The sequence below is a fragment of the Pteropus vampyrus genome, unplaced genomic scaffold (assembly GCF_000151845.1).
Source record: "Pteropus vampyrus isolate Shadow unplaced genomic scaffold, Pvam_2.0 Scaffold36, whole genome shotgun sequence".
In the NCBI taxonomy this organism is placed as follows: domain Eukaryota; kingdom Metazoa; phylum Chordata; class Mammalia; order Chiroptera; family Pteropodidae; genus Pteropus; species Pteropus vampyrus.
The window spans coordinates 11,221,515-11,235,950 of NW_011888817.1; the positions used below are offsets into that span (position 1 = coordinate 11,221,515).

Sequence of the window (14,436 nt, forward strand, 5' to 3'; positions counted from 1 at the left end):
GGCTGGTTGTCTGGTTGGCTGGTTGGCTGGCTGGTTGGCTGGTTGGTTGGTTGACTGGTTGGTTGATTGGAAGAAAGGATGGTAGAGACAACTAATCATCTTCAAAACCCATTCTTCCTTTCTTCCTTAGTAACAGAATCCCACAATTTTAAGCTGGACACATGGCCACTTTGAATAAAGATTCATTTGCCAATCTCCCTTGCAGCTAGTTGTAGTCATGTGGCTAAGTTCTAGCTCACAGATATAAGCAGAACTGTGAGACGTCCAGGAAATGTTCTTAAAAGGAGAACATGCCCTTCTTTGTTTCTTCCTCCTCTCTGCTGACCAGAATGCAGACATGATGGCTGGACCTCAAGCAGCCATCTTGGAACATGAGATGGAAGCCAAGTACTAAGGATGGAGGAGTAGTAATAAGATAGAAGGAGCCTGGGTCTTGACACTGTAGAGTACCTACTAGCCCTCAACTGACTTTCTGGACTTCTTCTAAGCAGGAGAGAAATAAACTTCTATCATATTTAAGTCACTGTCATTTAGGGGTTTTCTGTAACTCACAGCCAAACCTCATCCTAACTATAGCAGATGCATTTTCAGGGTAGTGAAGTTCGGGGCTTATGTTACTATTTAGTTTCGGGTTTGGCAGTATTTGCTGTGGCCTTCACCAATAGCTATAAACATGGGATAGAAACTGGTTTCAGTTATGAATGATCACTATTTCAAAACAATACCTTTCACAATATTTTCTCCCCAAGCCTTTTGACAAGGCTGAGGAAGCTTCTTTAGTTCTTTAGGCTGACAATGATCACATTCCTGATGATTCTGAAAGTAGTTATCATGGTTACTTCAAGACACATTTCTATTTTGATTCTCTAAGGGATAATGCAAGCAGCTCTGGGAAAAAACTGGCTCATCCCGAGAGACACAGTGTCCAAGGAATGCTCAACATCCAGAAGTTGTCAAGAGGTTTGGCCAGGAGCATTTGGCAGCAGGCTGGAGGGCATGGGAGAGGGAGTGGGCAAGGAAGAGGAAGGGCAGGGACATTTCAGCAAGGCTCAGCCATTGTACGTGTGCCCTCTTTGAGAGAGCATCTAGGAGCTTAAATATACAATCAATCAAGAGTCCCCAAGCCCAGCCTGGGGACTATGACAGTGATGCTGAGGTGGGGCTAGGATGGGAGATTTAAGAAGAGTCATGATGATGAGTCAGGAACCATCCTGGAAGTGATGACTGAGAAATGGAGGCAGTGTCCATGCCCAGGTCTTGTGGTCTGTCAGCAACTCTTTGCTTTTTGTTCTCGTAACATAACTTCATGAGATGGAAGCTTCCTTCCCAGAACTCAAGGGGCTCTGTTCTTCCCATACACTCCCTTCCCAAGGTCCCAAAGCCAGAAATGACCATGATGCCAAGAAAGGCGTTTGGGGGTAGGCTGGCCTTCCTACCGAGTTCTCCAGGGGGTCCTGGTTAGGCACAAGTGGGTATAAGTAGGACTGTCAGATAAAATACAGGACTTCGGTTAAACTTTAATTTCAAATAAATAACAGATACATTTTTAGTATGTCTTATGCAATATTTGAGAAATACCTATACTAAAAATTATTCATTGTTTATTCAATAATCAAATTTAATTGGATGTTCTGATATTTTTCACTTATTTCATTTTGTTTTATTTTTCTTAAATCTGAAATTAAAATAAGATCTTGGTGGGGGGGGGGGGATCTAGAAGTAGAAGATACAGGAGACCTCCCTAGTTAGAGAGAGTTAGAGGCAAAAATCACATGGTTTCTATGTTCTCAAAGGGCCCCAGGAACATTCTACTAATATTCAGCAAGAACATTTGATGCATTCTTTTATCATGGCCCAGAGTGTGCTGGGTCTGGGAAGAAAGTAGGATGGATGCCCTAAGACAGGGCTGGTAACTGTTTCTTAATTATACTCCCTCTCACCACAGGGCCTTAGTGCATGCTGGTCCTTCTGCCTGCAACACTCTTATCTCTTATTTTTATCTAGTTAACTTTTGTTCATCTTTCAGATCTCCATTCAAATGTCACTTCCTCAGGGAAGCTATGGCTGACCTCTCTAGCTGGGCCCCTATTATGCACTCTCATAGCATACATACCTCTCCTTTGTGGCACTTTTTACAGCTGTTACTTCTACATCATTTATGAGGTTCTTAGAAGAACACGGCTGTCAGCTTCACAAGGCAGGGACTATGTCTGGTTCTGCTCGCCTTTATATTCTCAGTGCCCAGCATAGTAATTAACAAGTAATAGAGATACAATAAGTATCTGTGGACCAATGAATTTTGGGTGGGCGTGCAGTGGAGATAGAACTGAAGAGACACCAACTCCCACCCCTGTATATTTCTAAGCCAAGTCACCAGTGATGATGGACAACTTGAAGGACACTTAGACAACTCCCAGGTATGAGAGGCAATAAATCTGAATTCTTCACCCAATAGGTTAGCAAGGAATACCCTGAAAAGCAGAAAAGAGAGACCTTTCCTCCTTGAATATTTTTTAAAAAGGAGAGACAGAGAAAGAGAGAGAGAGAGAGAGCGGGGAGAGGGGTCCAGCAAGACAGGAACAAGGACAAGAGAGTCCAAGGAAATGGTGTGGCAGCAGGTGGGGGGCTAGTCCTGGATATTTGCCTGGAAAAGCTGCTGGTATTCACGGCTCACTTTTATGTACCAGTTGGGACACGGTGTGTGGTAAGTGAGACTTAAAGTGCCAGGGACATAAGGAACAGAAAGGATGGTGCAGGTGTTTAACCAAGGATGCCTTCAGCAGACAAGCAAGAGAGCCTGGCCAGAAAGATGTGCCAGATTTCTTTTCTCCCCACCTGTCACCCACTCTGGATTCCCAGTGTGATCACCTGTCCCAAGCAATTCAGTTCTTCAGACATTTATCCAACACCATCTCACCATCACCCCTTATCAGCCCACTCCGCCAAGACCTCCCTGAGCACCTATACAAGAGCAAGGAAGACCTCATTCTCTGCCTGTCACTGCCCTTCCCTAACCTTGCTCCAAATGCTTCTCAACTTGGTCCACTTTTCTCTGTCACTGCTGCTATAAACCTAGCCCAGACAACTCATCAGTATTGTAGACCGAACTAACTTAGGAAGCTCCAACCCTCCCCTTAAACATATAGAAATGCTAGGTAAAAGAAAGTAAAAAGGTGGTTTTGCTATAATGCCAAGCTTGAAAGTAGAAAAGAGAAATTGTCAAGTACCAGAAACAAAAAGGAAATTCAAAACATGAGTAGTGAGAGGGAATCTAAGCCAAATGAGCCTCAGGAACACCAGGCCAGACATATGCTAGAGGCTGGATGGTAAGACTCAGGTTGAAGAGAAGAGACCTAAACCTGTGCATCCTGGGGAGATGGAAGGAGACCCTATGCATAAAACCAGCAGCCTTGAAGGGTCATTTCACTTACAAACTTGGACTAGAAAATTCATGTCATGATTCAGGAAAGTGGCCAGGAAATAGGATGCTGAGAAAATAAAACATTAAGGCTGCTTTGTGTGTGGGTGTGGGGTTCAAATGAGTACTAGCAGTGAAATACAGAAATCTCAAGCTGAGATATTAACTCAAAACTGGTCCCAAGCTCAAGAAGTACTTCAGCATAAAGGAAATTGAACCCATCAGGAAGGAGTGGCCAGAAACAAACAATAGTGAACATGCAATTGTTAAAATATGTTTGTAAACCCAAACTATTAAACCATAAAATATATAACAACAACTGATTTAGAAGAGTGTTTTTCATGAAGAGGTATAATAATCAAAATACTAGATAAATATAACATGAGAGATGGGAGGAGGGACTTAAGAAAGTGTTCCAAGGTACTTGTTTTGTGCCTAACAAGGATAGAAAAACTGACTGATTTTAGACTTTATTAGTAAAATTTGAAATTTAGTATATTTGTTAAAAAGTTGAGGGAAATCATGACTAAAATATAAACTTCCAAACCAGTGGAGGGAAGAGAAATAAAGTGAATTTGATCAGTTCAATAGAAGGCAGAAAAGTAAGGGAGGAGGACAGCAAAGAAAAAGCCTATCAAATGGAAAATTTTAAAATAAATCAGTAATCGAAAGACATATAAATGGAGTAAATATGTCTACTAAACTCTAGTTTCATATTGCTTACAAGCAACACATCTAAAACAGGAGGATATAGGAAGGCTGAAAATAAAAGGATGGAAAAAATATACTGGAAAATTAACCAAAAGAAAGAAGCCATAGCAATAAAATCAAGCAAAATAAACTTCAAGGCAAAAACCACTGATAAAGATAAAAAGAAACAAATTTCACAATAAAAGGGCCAACCTACCAAGAAGCTACAACAATCATAAGCCTAAATACTTCTAAATAGCACCTTCTCAAACTAAAGGAAAAATTAATAAAATTACTAGGGAAAATGATGCGTCCAAAATCATGGTGAGACATTTTAACATACCTCTCTCAGATCAAACATCCAAAAAAAAAAAAAAAAAAATCAAGGTAGACATTTGAAAAATATAACTTATATGTCTGATCATATATATGTAGATATGATGGAGAAAGCCTCGACAAATTCTAAGGAATATACAGAATGCATACCATGACCACTATGTGGCAAATTTAGGAATCAATAATGAAAAGGTAGATCTCTCCCCCAATAAACACATTTGAAAACTTTAAAAAATATATATCCGAAATAATTCATAGATTAAAAAGAAAATTATGATGAAAGTTACAAACTATTTCAAACTAAACAATGAAAACACTGCATCTCAAAACTATGAGATGCAGCTATAGCAGTATAGTTAGAAGGAGTTTATAGCCTTAAAAACATGTTAGAAAGTAAGAAATAGCATTTAAGAAGCTGTAAAAAGACAAAGATGGTAGAAGAAAGAATATAATAATATAAAAGTATTAGAAGGAAGAAAATATTAAAGATAAAAGAGAAAGGAACAACAGAGATGCTCACCGAAACCAAAAGCTGGTTTTTTTAAAGACTAATAAAATATAATTCAAAAAAATATATTTAAATGATGAAATATACAAACTTCAGGCAAGATTGATCAAGAAATGGATGTAGGGCATAAATATATAGTATTAGGAACAAAAAGGGGGTATAACCTATAGATAAAATAAAAGTTTATAAAGTTAGAATACTACAATAAAGAATATTGGTGCCAAAATTTTGAAAACTGTCATTTTTTTGTAAACTGGTCTATTTTTTAGAAAAATATAAATCATCACACTTAACTCAAGAAGGAAAATGAAACCAGAATAGATCAATAACCACTAAAGAAACTGAGGCTGTAGTTTAAAAACTTTCTCCTACCCACAAAGGGCATCAAGTTGAGATAGTTTTATAAGCAACCTTTACCAAACCTTTAAATAGATAATTTCTACTTTACAAAAATTGTTCTAAAGAACAGAAACACAGAGAACACTATCAAACTCATCTTAGGAGTCTAGCATAACCTTAATACTTGAACTAAGTAACAACAATAAAAGCAAAATAGTAAGCCAATATCACTTACGAATATAGAGATAAAATTCTTAAATAAAGTTATACCTATTCAAAAATATTCAAAAGTTATAGCTATTCAGAAAGGTATATAAAAATACAGCAACTCCATGACCAAAACTGCTAGAGTTCCATAAATCTATCCTTCTCTTTGTCTATAGCCATAAGAACCTTGATTTTCATCTATAATCATGTATTATAATAGTGCATTGAATCACTGCGCATTGCTTCCCAGTTAAAAGACTATTCTACCACCTCCCTTGCAGCTAGATGCCACCAAGTAAAGAGGTTTTAGCTAATAGGATGTAGGTGAAAGTGTGGTGTCTGTCAGGAATTCTTTTTAAAAAAGGAAGGGCTGCATCCTTCCTCATTGCTTTCTCCTTCCTATTGCTCAGAATGGAGACAGAACAGCTGGAGCTTGAACTTCAGCAACTTGGATATGAGATAATACACAAAGGGTGGAAATGCAGCAAGACAGAAGCCTCAGGTCCTGACACTGCACTTCTGCATCCAGGCTTTTTTTTTTTTTTTTTTTTTAAATGAGAGAGAAAAACATTAAGACACTATTGAGGCCCTGTTACTCACAGCCAAATTTACTCCAAACTGATAATAGTATCGAGCAGGGTTTATCCCAGAAATGAAAGAATAGGTCAACATGGAAAATCACTTAGTATAATTCACATTACGAATGAAAGGAAAAAAAATCTATGATCATCTAAGTAGACTCTGAAAACACATTCAGTAAATTTCCACTCTTACTTTCTATTTTAAAAATTGTTTAAATAAAAACTCGTAGACGACTAGGAATAGAAGAGAATTTCCTCAACCTGATAAATAGTATTCATCAAAATCTGTACCAAACACCATCGACTTAAGAGTGGGAATTGAGACGATACCCTCTAACGTCAAGAGTGATACACTTGACAGTGAACTAGAAGTCCCATTCAATGCACTATTACAAGAAAAAATGAAAAGAAAACTGGTTTAAAAGAAATATCTTCATTTGCAGAAAAAAATAACTGACTATATAGAAAACCCATTATGATGTTCAGATAAACTATGAATCCTAATGAGAGACAGCAAAACTAAAATACAAAACTAATGGACAAAACTTAATACTGTCCTCATACATGAGCAGTGCCCAATTATAAACTACAATAGAGGGGAAAAAAATCCCCAATACAAGATCTTCCATAATGCGAAAAACCATCATCATCTTTCTTCAGGATGATAGAAAAATCCTGCTTACTAGCTTCCCCATACTCATTATCACTTCCCTCAAATTCATTCTCCACTTAGCAGCTAGTGATCTTTTGTTAACATAAATTAGATCATGTCGCACCCTTCTTTAACCTTTTAATGGCTGCTCATTAGTTATAATTAAATTCTACTTCTTTATCATGCCCATGCTCCACATGACCTAGCCCCTGCCACTGCCCCATCCCATTCCACACTAGCCGGATGAAACTTTCAGTTCCTGATTCAGGTCAAACCCTTCCCTGCTCCAGCACTTTCACATATGCTATTCCCTTTTCCTGGAAAGATCACCCCAGCCCCCAACACTCCCCCCTGCAATCTCAATCACCATCTGAGTAGTCCTATTCAATCTGCAAATCTCAGCTTAAATGTCACCTGCTTAACCTAAATAAGGTCTCTTCTCTCTTAGCTCCTGCTTTTTTTCCCCCTTTCCCACCATAATGTATAATATTCCCTTACATATTATACCATCATATTTTTAGACGTAGATGATTTATTCATTGCCTTGATTCTCCTCTAGACCATAACTTCTATGAGGACAAGAGTCATGTCTTTGATGTTTCCCTGAGCATTTAACAGGAGCTATCATATAACAGATGCTTAATAAGTACTTTCTGAATGACTCAGCGAATGAATGACAAAGTTTGCTGATTTAGCCGGAATCTCAGTAGAATGTCTACTGCACTCTTCCCAGGATTCAGGCTTGTTAGAAGGAATGGGGGAACTCCAGGGGTGTATCTGGATCAAGGACCAAGAATCTTTATGAGGGTGTGAGTAGGGGCACACAAGGCTTAGTTTATGGTCCACGGGACAGCATCGGAGTGGGGAAGGGCAAGGTTCTGAACACAGAGCTGCATCCATCCATGACTCCTAACCCATCTCTCAAAAACTCAAGTCATGGATTTGAGGAATTAGGTTGGCCATAAAGTGCTACTTTTCTATGATCTTTGTGGAATATTAAGAGTTTGGAGGACAGCAGCTTTCAGCTGTGATGCGGGCAACAAGAGCAACTTTTTGCCCCCCTTGATGGAGGCATTTACAGCCTCAGGAGCACGTGGAACTGCAGAGAACTAGAGGAAGAATGGGGGAAAATGGTGACCCCCACAAGAACCCCAAGAAGATTTGATCAGGCACATACACGAAACCAGTTTTCTTTTCATTTCTTTTTCTTGAAATAGTGCATTCAATGGGAATTCTAGTTCACTGTCGAGTGTACCACTCTTGACGTTAGAGGATATCGTCTCAATTCCCACTCTTAAGTCTGATGGTGTTTGGTACATATTTTTATTTAGCCAGAAATAGTTGGGGGAACTTTAGGGGAGGTCTAAAGGCCAAAAATGACAACTAGGTACAGAGCTGTGAGGGACTGCTACTAGCACTCTAGTTTTATTCCTCCAGTGGGTATGGCCTGGGCAACGCAGATTATCATGAAACTCTTAAGCAAGACACCATACTTAGGGTCACTGCCCTGGTAGCATTGCAACCCAGAAGACAGACGAGCCACTGTGGCACTGCCACATGGACATTAGAGAAAGTGTCTTCCCACAAGAACTCAACAACAAAGTGACTTCTCCCAGTATTCCCTCCAGAGCTCACAATGCCAACTTTTCCATTGGAAATTAAGGAAGCAATGTTAATGAGGTTACCTATTGCCAGAATGGTGCCCGCTGGTAATTCTACCATCTCGGGTACACCACAGACTCAGGCATATAATAAGTACCCCCAACTGGTTAAATGCTTGTGTGAGCCAACTGAGGAGGAGTATTATAGCTGCCAGGGCCTTCTGAGAGGCAATCTTCGTGTTTGTTTCTTTCTGAGCTCACATACTTGTATACCACAGGAAGTAATGAGGGATTGGCAAAATCCTGTTACCCTCTATAAAGGACAATTGTTGGAGGTCTGCTCAGCACCTACCTGTTACGTCTCTGTATCACCCCTTTCCCTCAACTACTTACATCTCCTGTCCACCTCAGTGCAGCTGGGACAGGCATGGGTACAAGTAGAACTGACTTTAGATCTGATAACCATCCTGGTGACATCTCTGTGGATAACATCCGTGGCTGCTCGCCATTAAAGGGACTTGGTCTCCTCCAGGAAGAGACAGTGTGCACAAGGAGACCAGGCCATTATGCAGCCCTCTCTCCCCTTCTTCCCCAAGGAAGTTTGAGATGGCCTCACTCAGACCTACCTCTTGTCCTCTTCCACCTGTACTCCTATGGAGTGGAACTCTCTTCTACTCCTGTTCTCCGTGTCGGAGTCTGAGATAGTCTCCACCTGGTGGCAAGGTTAGAGAGTCAGTGGCCAGGGCTAGGCCAGGGCACAAGCCCTTTCCAGGGAGAAGGGCCAGCAGTGTCTGAGCCCCAAGCCAGCTGGCAGATCCTGTAAAGACAATCTTCCTAAACAAGATGAGAGACCCAGGAGGTCGGAGGCGTCAAGGTGGCAACCTCTGGGCACCACTCTCCATTCAGCAGTAGGGACGATGGCGCCAGGAAGCGGGACAAGGACTGGGGCTGGTTGGAGTAACCCTATCAATGACCAGACAGAGGGGCCACCTGCTCTCAGAGCAAGTCAAGGAAAAGGTCTTTGTCTCCAGAAGGCCCCAGTGAAGGCCCCTCAACCCATCCCCGACCGGCCAGGGCCTGAGTTTTCGTCAGCACCTCCTCCTTCCATACCTGCACCCCAATGGACGGCCGCCACTTCCGCTGCCGCGCCAGGCTCCGCAGCTCCTCCCTGCCAGGAATGGTCTTGATGATGAGTGTGGGGGGCTTGGGGCTGGCCCGAGGTGGCACCGGCGCCAACTCCAGGGTGCGCGCGCCCATGGCGGGGCCGTCCAGCCCGTCAGCGGAGCTGCAGCGCCGGGCTGGGCCCTCGGCTGCGGTGAAGCTCTCGTGGGCGGAGTCGGTGCTACTCTGGGCGGTGATGGAGATGCGGGGCGGGGCCTGGCTTCCCGGCGGGATGGTGGGCGGGGCCTTTCTGAAGTTGAAGGCTGTGGCCGGGAACGCAGAGACAGCGGGTGAGAAACGCGTCCCTGCAAGTGTCTGTGGCCAGCTACCGACGCGGTGCCCAGGACTCTGCCTGCTGCCTCGTAGAGAGCCAAGGGGGTTCTCCCCATCACCCGTCCCAGAGAAGCAAACGATCTACCTAAGGTCGCACAGCACAGCTGAGCAGGGTCAGAATCAGAACCCAGGGCGCTCTCCAACCTAGGGCCCGGCTGGGGACAGACTCGGAGTACTCACAGGAGCCGGGCCTCCCTGAGACAGAGGCAGGGGCAGCAAGGAGGGGCAGGCAGTCGTCGTCTTGAGAGCAGCCGGCCTGGATGGCCCGGAGGTAGCTGTGGCTCCGCATGCGGAAACAGCCGGGCAGGTCCAGGGCGTCCACGGCCTGAGACTCGAGCTCCCCAAACACAGACCCGCACACGGCCTCCAGCTGCTGGTTCAGCTCCTCGCTGAGCTGGGGACAGGAGCGGAGAAGACAGTTACTGGCGTGCTGGGATGGGTGGGGGGTGGAGATTCTCTGAAGCACTTTGTCATAGAAATATATCTAGATCTGCAGAGGCTGTGTTTCTGTGCAACTCTTCTGCATTTAGACTAAAAGAAACCCTCGCTCTCTGCAAAGAAAAATGGAGATACCTCTGCTCTGTGCTGCTCTGCAAAACGCTTTGTGGGTCCCGTCTTTCCTCTAAATACTCTTCCCTCCACCCCATCTATACCTCTCCCAAATGTTTGGCTGTATGCTAGCCTTCAGACCACCCCATCTTCCTCTGCACCTAGTCCCAACCCCTCGCATTTTTCTTACTAGACCCTAATGGAGAGGACCAGGGACCTGACAGCTACCCTCCTACCTAGTATGGGGGTGGGGTCGGACTGCAGGGAAGATCACCTTTTATTTTACTATTTATGATCCACTGCATTGCAAAATTGAAAACAATCGTGCAGCAGGACAGAAATTAATGGGTGACAGAGCAAAAATTACCAACCTTCAAGTGTTCCAAGCCTCCCTCCACTTTCTGCCCACTAACTAGTGTTCTGGTTTGGCCCACTGGTTCCTTCTCTGCCCTCCTCCTCTGAGGAAAGTTCAGCCATTGCTGAATGAGGTTCTTGTTTTTGTTTCCGATATTTTGTGGTGCAGAATCCATGATGTTAAAAAAAAATTAAAGCAACTAAGAAAAAAGCAAAACAAAAATTTTGTTCACAGAACCATGTCACACAACACTGCACTAAAACTAAATATACCACAGAGGCTGCAACTTCATTTGCATTATATGAGAAAACTGACACAAAGCAAAAATAAAGGTAAGAAAAGAAGGTGGTCCAGTGGTAAGCTCTATACCCAGAGCACAGTGTGGGTGTACATTTGACCGAGCTTCAGAGCAGCCAAACCACCGTGGCGTATAGCCTGGGATTGCCTGCACGGGTTGCAAAGTGAGACCTACCTAGACTCAAGTGCTGCCTCTGCTACTTCCTAGCAGTGTGGCCTCGGAAAGTTAAAGTTTTTAGGCCTCTGTTTAATCATCTGTCAAATGGGAATGATAATGGTATCATCTTTATGGACTATTTGGGGGACTCAAAAAAAAAAAAAAACATGAGAGGCCTCTGGTGCAGATACTGGCATATAGCAAGCTCTTAGTTCACAGACTAAGAGCATGAGAAGGTCTTAGGGTCTGCCTGGGAAACACAGGCCACTGCTCATGAGAACCACAACTCTTGCTTTCCCTGAGCTCAAGAGAAATTCTCCCATGAGTGATAATGTAGAGGCCATAGAATGAAGTCACAGACAAGGTCCTCGGTAGCATCCACATACCAAATGTGACAGCAAGTACTCATGGCTGCATCTTGTGACATCTCCCAAGAAAGATTCATAGAATCATATTTATATGCAAAAAGAGTGGCTTGATCCATGTGTGAAATGCAGCTCAATGTTTCCATTAATTCAGCCTCCAAAGCATAACATATCACGAAATTCTACATAAAGTTGAGGAGGAATTTTGATTCGATGGGCAAACTAAGGCTCAGAGAGGGCAGATGTTGTCCAAGGATGCCCAGCTTGAATGTGGTAAGACCAAAGTTAAATGCCAGGTTTTCTGGCTCTCATGCCAGGCTGACTGAGCATCAGACTCTCCTGAGGAACTTGTTAGACTGACATTAACTCAGGCCCACCTCAAGGATCTGAACCCAGGGCTCTCTAACTTTATGCCTTTCTTTGCTTTGGCTGCTGCAAAGCTCAGAGCCAAATTTGCTGAAGATTCAGACCTCGTGGTTCCAATGTGGGGCCAGTAGCTTCTAGGAAAAGGACTGTCTGGACTTCTTTCTGCATTTTTTTCTAAAGGAACTTTATTACAAGTATACAGAAGTCATAGGCCATGGAAAATTCAATCCAAGATCCTGTGGAAGTCAAGCTAACCCATGTTTAACTGGCATAAGCCACACTCCTGTGGCAGCTGTGGCTTCACCATGGCTCCTAGGAATCTACCTCTCAGTTTCCTATCTCTAGGCCTCTGGAGTACCAAGAACCAGCAGTGGCAGAGTATTTCCTGAACCTTGGGAGCTGATCTAACTCCCATTTCTAGGCCAAGCTCAGGATACTCCCCAACTAGAACCAATCCAGTCCAGAGTGTCCCTTGTGGAGCACAAAATTGCTGATCTAACCCCAACAGAGAGTGTTCTGGTGTCAAATCAAGACACCAGGAATAAAAAGACTCCTGCTCCAGCTTATCTCTGTACCTTCATCCCTCTTCTGTGTGTAAAGCACTAGGCAGAATCTCTGGCATATAGCAGATGCTCAATGAACATCAGCTACTATTATTAGTAGCAGGAGGTTCTTAAATCACAATGAAAATGCTTCTCAGAGACCTCTCTTTCCCAGGGGTTCTGAAGCTCTTGAAATCCCAACCATATGCTATTCCCACAACTAATTTTATACCAGGCAGATAGAAGGAGGATGAGAAACTCCCTGGGGCCACACACCTTCCATCTCCACAGGCCAAGAGAAGCTGAAATTCCAACAAGAGACCAGGACCCAAGGGAAATGCAGAATGACATAGACTCTCAGAGGAATACTGTGCCTGAGTTGATCTTTACTATATTACAACTATGTGAATTCTCTTATTATCCCCAGACTTCTTTCCACTCTGCTCCCCACCAGCCCCTGCTGAGTCAAAGTCAAAGAATCCTCTTGGGAAATAAGAAACTTAGCCTTTCTCTAAACCAGACTCACAATCAATAAAAATTTCCAAGGATGTGGGATATTTAGAAAAAAATACTTTGTTTGGGACTAATTGAAAAGTTTCTGTGATAGAGTTGGTGGGTCCAACTAGGGGCTAGGCAACATTCTATATACCTTATATATGTCATTTAGTTTAGATAACCTTAAAAAACCCTCCCATTTCAAAACAATCTAAAACATCAGATAAAATATAACAAACGTTGCTTTATATGCATAGCTGAGCTCACAAGAAAGCGAGATAAGTCCCCAGGGGACAAAAGCAAAGAGGAGACTGGAAAATCAGAATATTAACTGTGTGAGCCAATGCTGCAAACAGCCCAGTGGAGGTGGAAGGTGGGGGCTGGGGTTGCTAGTCTCAGTAACCAAAGGGCTTAGGTTTTAACACCCACTTAGGTGCAACTGTAAGGCTTTGGGCCCATAAAGCATAGAATTGGAAATGAGAACCTGTATAAAAGTAGGAAACCTTTCATGAAACGGTAGACTAGAAGAAAAATCAATTATTAGTACAAACTGATGATAAAGAAGCTAGCTTATAGTCTAGGCACTGGGGGAAAGAGAAAAGAAACAAATTTTTTAAGAATGTATACCCACAAGCTAATCATATAGATACAGGATTCTGTGTCTGCATGGGCCTTCATGAATCAGAACCACCCCCCCATTAAAAATTAACATAAAATGGTCCCAGACCAAGAACAGTCTAACAGAAGTAATTACAAAATATTTCCTAACCCAAGCTGCTCAGGATTCTCACAGATAAACCTCCATTAAAGATGAGCCAATATTAGACTGAGAGACAGACCATTTCTGACATGGCCCCTAATGATTTCCAACTCCTGGCATTCATACCCTTATGTAGTCCCCTCCTACTGAGTACTGAATAGAATATGGAAGATACAATCGGATGTCGCTTCTGAGATCTGATTACAAAAAGGCTGTGGCTTTCATCTTGGACAACATCTCTCACTCTCTCTCAGAGCCTTTGCTCTGGGAGAAGTAAGCTGTAATGTTGCAAGTAGCCCTATGGTGAGTCCCACATGTCAGAAAACTGATGTCTCTGGCCAACAGCCAGCAAGGATTTTTGGCCTGATGACAGTCATGTGAATGAGCATGGCAGCAGATCTTCCTCCAGTCAAGCCTTGAGATGACTGCGACCCTGGCCAACACCCTGACTGAAGCCTTGTGAGACACTGATCCAGGTGGCACCCAGCTAGACTACGCTCGGATTTCTGACCCACATAAACTGTGAGATAATAAATATTTGTTGTTTTAAGACACTATGTTTGAAGTAATTTAGTATGTAGCAATAGAGAACTAATACAAACTGTGACATAAACAAGAATTAAACTGTTATTGAGAATTCAAAGTTTACCTGTAACAGCAGCTAGTGTTACCTTAGTTAAAACAGATTAGTTTTTAAACTATGTTAAGATTTCTTAAACTTAAA

At 42.7% G+C, this 14,436-nt stretch overlaps 1 protein-coding gene across 5 annotated transcripts in view; it reads right to left on the reverse strand.

Annotated features, from left to right (window-relative positions):
- The window catches only part of DLGAP3 (DLG associated protein 3), a 60,575-nt gene that overhangs the window by 6,461 nt on the left and 39,678 nt on the right, over window positions 1-14,436 (reverse strand). For all 5 annotated transcript variants that reach the window (XM_023529345.1, XM_023529344.1, XM_023529343.1 and 2 more), the window contains 3 exons: window positions 10,007-10,220; window positions 9,443-9,756; window positions 8,959-9,044 (listed from right to left, as the gene is read on the reverse strand). In XM_023529345.1, coding sequence (XP_023385113.1) covers window positions 8,959-9,044; window positions 9,443-9,756; window positions 10,007-10,220 — 614 coding nt within the window. The remainder of the gene's footprint in view (window positions 1-8,958; window positions 9,045-9,442; window positions 9,757-10,006; window positions 10,221-14,436) is intronic.